Raw genomic sequence first — 3380 nt, 5'->3', positions numbered from 1 at the left:
TATATATATATATATATATATATTCTCTTATATTAGAAAATGCTTGTTCAACATGCCTGTTTCATTGCTGTCAAGGGTATTTCTGTCTCTTCACTTGCCTATTAAAACTACATGTCTTCCTCATGTACCATCAATTTACACCTCACTTTGTGTCTTCATCAATTCAGTGCACAACAAGATTCTTCAGCATTTCATCCAGGTATGACTCTTCCATGTTTTCATTGAGTTTTTTTTTTCTATCATCTTTCTTTTCTTCAAAATTGAAGTTCGACAATCAAATTTAGGTGTATGAATATATCAAATTTGATCTGGGTGTGTGAAAATTTGCTTCTCTTTCCATGTTATTGATGTTTCCGTGTTTTATTTTGGATTTCTGTTTCAGATTTTTGTTGTGTTTTGTCACATGCAGTAATTAATTTGGGCTTTGAATTTTTTTCCTCAGAATTCTTTTGAACTTCCTCCGTTCATGCATGGGGTTGTCATCGGAATCAATTTCTTGGGTTCTTCTGGGTTTGGCTTGGAGTTTCTTCCCCTTATTGCATTGACGTTTTCGTAGTTGATTTCGTGGATGCGGTTGAACATATTGTGCTCTCTCACATATGGCAAAGTGATTTGAGAAGTAGTTAGCACCTCCCTTGAAAAGTCAAGTTTTTTAATTTACAGTAGTCTCTCTCAAATTTAAGGCAGGTAAAGCAGTAGGATTTTACACTTTTAGGTTAAATCTTTTCTCTTGCTATATTTGATAGTGTTAGTTGGAATATTGTTACTTGTGAGTTTTGACGTGGAGGACTTGTTATCCTTCTAAATCCATGATTTATTCTTCTTTGTTTTATAGGCATAATTTGTGTTATAGTGTAACTTGCCGTTTGGGTTGAATTTTGTTAATTTGCTTTGTGGAATTTAGAGAAAGTTGAATGTAAGGTCTCTCTTTAGTTAAATTTGGATATTGATTGATTTGATTCCACTCGGGAGTTCTGTTCTCTCTATCTCTGTGTGATTTGGGGAGAGGGGTGATTACTTCCAAAGCTTTTGAAATTGATAAGCGAAATTTCCTACAAATAGCATGGGAGGACTAGCGCTTAGAGATCATCGAATAAATGATATCTCAAATAAATACTGACACAGGGCCACTGCTTAGCGAAAATGTTTGATAACTGATTTTGTGGAAACACAGGAAAAACTTGAAATGCCCATGGAAACCATGACATGTTATTAAACTGCTTTATTCCCTTATTGTTATGTAGGAAAAGAGTGTGGGTACTATTTGTTGCTTGACACTCATATTTCCATTGCAGTGTTGAAACCGAATATCTCTATTCCTTTTTTGTCTAAGCTTTCGCAAATTCACATGGTTACACAATAATATCATATGTTGGAGTTGAACTATAACACATGTTATTTGATAGATACAATTATTAAAAATACTATAGCATACATCCTTTATCCAACATTGTTCTAGACTTCAACGTAATTTTCTTCATATTGTTTCTTTGTTTTCTTCAAAATTGAAAGTACATTAAAAATGTTCCCCAATTTTATCTTTCGTTGACCACTTCTTATTCCATATGGGGTTTATTGTTCATGTTCAATTTTTCAGCTGCTTTCAATAGTTTCAATCATTGTGCCTTTAGTTTTTGTTTTGTGTACATGCACCATTTTGCCTGATTCAAAACTGCATAATCTTGGAAGTGTTGAAGTTGTACACCATTGAGTAAAATCCATTACCATCAATATGAAATGACTCTGTAGTTAAGTTTTTAACAGCATAAGGTGATATCAAGTCATCTCCAGCTACAGCTATATCAATAGATGTGTTGGTTATAGTTAAACCAATAGAAGGAAAAAGCCTAAGCCTTAAAGTTGGAGGCAGGGGAATTATGGATCCTACAAGTGGATTACATAAAAGAATGTTTTTTGATCCAGATTCATCAGAAACAAAGCAAATTAATCCACCAGAAGATGAAACAGGAGAAAACCCTTGTGGGATTAGAGCAAAAGAAAGCCGATACCAACAAAGATTATCAGGATCAAACAAGTAACCTTCAACAGAACAAACTCCAGAGTCACTACTATTTTTCATGTTCTTGTAAATGTTGTTTCTTGGTACTTTTTGTTTAAAGAAAATGAACCAGTTCCTCTTAGGTGAAACTTGCAAGTACAATTCAAGAAAATGTGTAGACTAAATAAGTCCATAGAATCTCTTACAAACAACTCTAGCTCTAAAGAAAGCAGGTGGTGGTAGAAAAGCAATGATTCTATCAATAAGTCTATGTGGAAGTCTACTCCAAATTCTACTATCCATCCAAGTGTTGATGATCATTCCATTAATTGATGATGAATTTGGAGTTCCAAGAAAATTGGTTGTTGGTGTTGGGATAGGAAAAGCATAGGGAAAGTGAAAGCTAATAGGGGGATGATGAAAAGCTTCCATTTTTAGAGTATAATTGGAGATAATACTAAAAGGGATTTTGAGTTTGAAGCTAGGGGAGTTGTAAAAAGGAAAGTTAAGGTTATTTTTAATCTTTTATGTTTCTCAAATTCAGTGGACATGTGAGTTAAGGAGGTGGAGTTTTTCACTAATGAGGAAAGAGATATGAATTGTTTGGCAGAAAAGTAAGCAAAACTAGAAGGGAAAGTCTCTTTTTTGGCTTCTCTGTTTGTCTTTTGGATTCTTGGTTTGTTTTAGGAGTTTATATAGGAATTTTGGCAGCCTTTGTTTTTTCATATATTTTTTGGTTGGTGGAGTGATGGATACATGTATCATTTCAGTGAAGCAACACCTCAGGCTGAGCTAGGATATCTCAACATTGGTAGCCGTCCAACAAGGAGAAATAGTTCAGGTGGAATCGGTCAACTCCGTGCAATTCCATGGATATTTGCATGGACAAGACAAGTACATCGAAAGAAAAGGGCGAGGTGACACAGGCCTATGGAGATTGTTGAAAAAATTAATGTATGAAAGTTGAATCAACTAACAACACCCTAGGCTAATTGGTGAGTATTCATTACATATAAATTAGAACAAAATATTTACTCATTATATATGGTGACAAGTAAAACATTAGAGATTCGTGTAATGTACAAAGGGGGTGCTTAATTCACTAATGTGAAAATCAGATCTTTTATATAATGCATTAAGGTTTTTGAAATAATGATCCTTTAATGTTGGGCCGTGCTTTGCACGGCCATGCTCTATCTAGTATATATATATATATATGATGGATATCCTATCATTATTTTGTTATATTAGTATAGTTGATTGTTAGTGAAAAAAAAACAATTAAGTGGGTTTTAAGTTTGAACAATTGAAAATTGATTTACTGTATAAGCCTTCTTTTTAATGGAGAAAAGGAATTTACCAATCATTATGTAATGATTAG

The 3380-nt window shown here is 33.6% G+C and overlaps 1 protein-coding gene across 1 annotated transcript; it reads right to left on the bottom strand.

Annotated features, from left to right (window-relative positions):
- Positions 1-1420: 1420 nt before the first annotated feature.
- Positions 1421-3083, bottom strand: LOC107019684 (protein UNUSUAL FLORAL ORGANS-like). The gene has a single exon (XM_027917360.1). It carries the CDS (start codon positions 2078-2080, stop codon positions 1667-1669), a length of 414 nt encoding a protein of 137 aa, XP_027773161.1. The 5' UTR covers positions 2081-3083; the 3' UTR covers positions 1421-1666.
- Between the last annotated feature and the right edge of the window lie 297 nt (positions 3084-3380).

Source organism: Solanum pennellii, chromosome 5 (assembly GCF_001406875.1).
Source record: "Solanum pennellii chromosome 5, SPENNV200".
Lineage (NCBI taxonomy): Eukaryota > Viridiplantae > Streptophyta > Magnoliopsida > Solanales > Solanaceae > Solanum > Solanum pennellii.
The sequence above is the reverse complement of the archived record's forward strand: the minus strand, read 5'-3'. Positions and strand labels throughout refer to the sequence as shown.

Coding starts and splice junctions, on each gene's coding strand:
- LOC107019684 (XM_027917360.1), bottom strand. CDS start 2,080: ATGAAAAATAGTAGTGACTCTGGAGTTTGTTCTGTTGAAGGTTACTTG.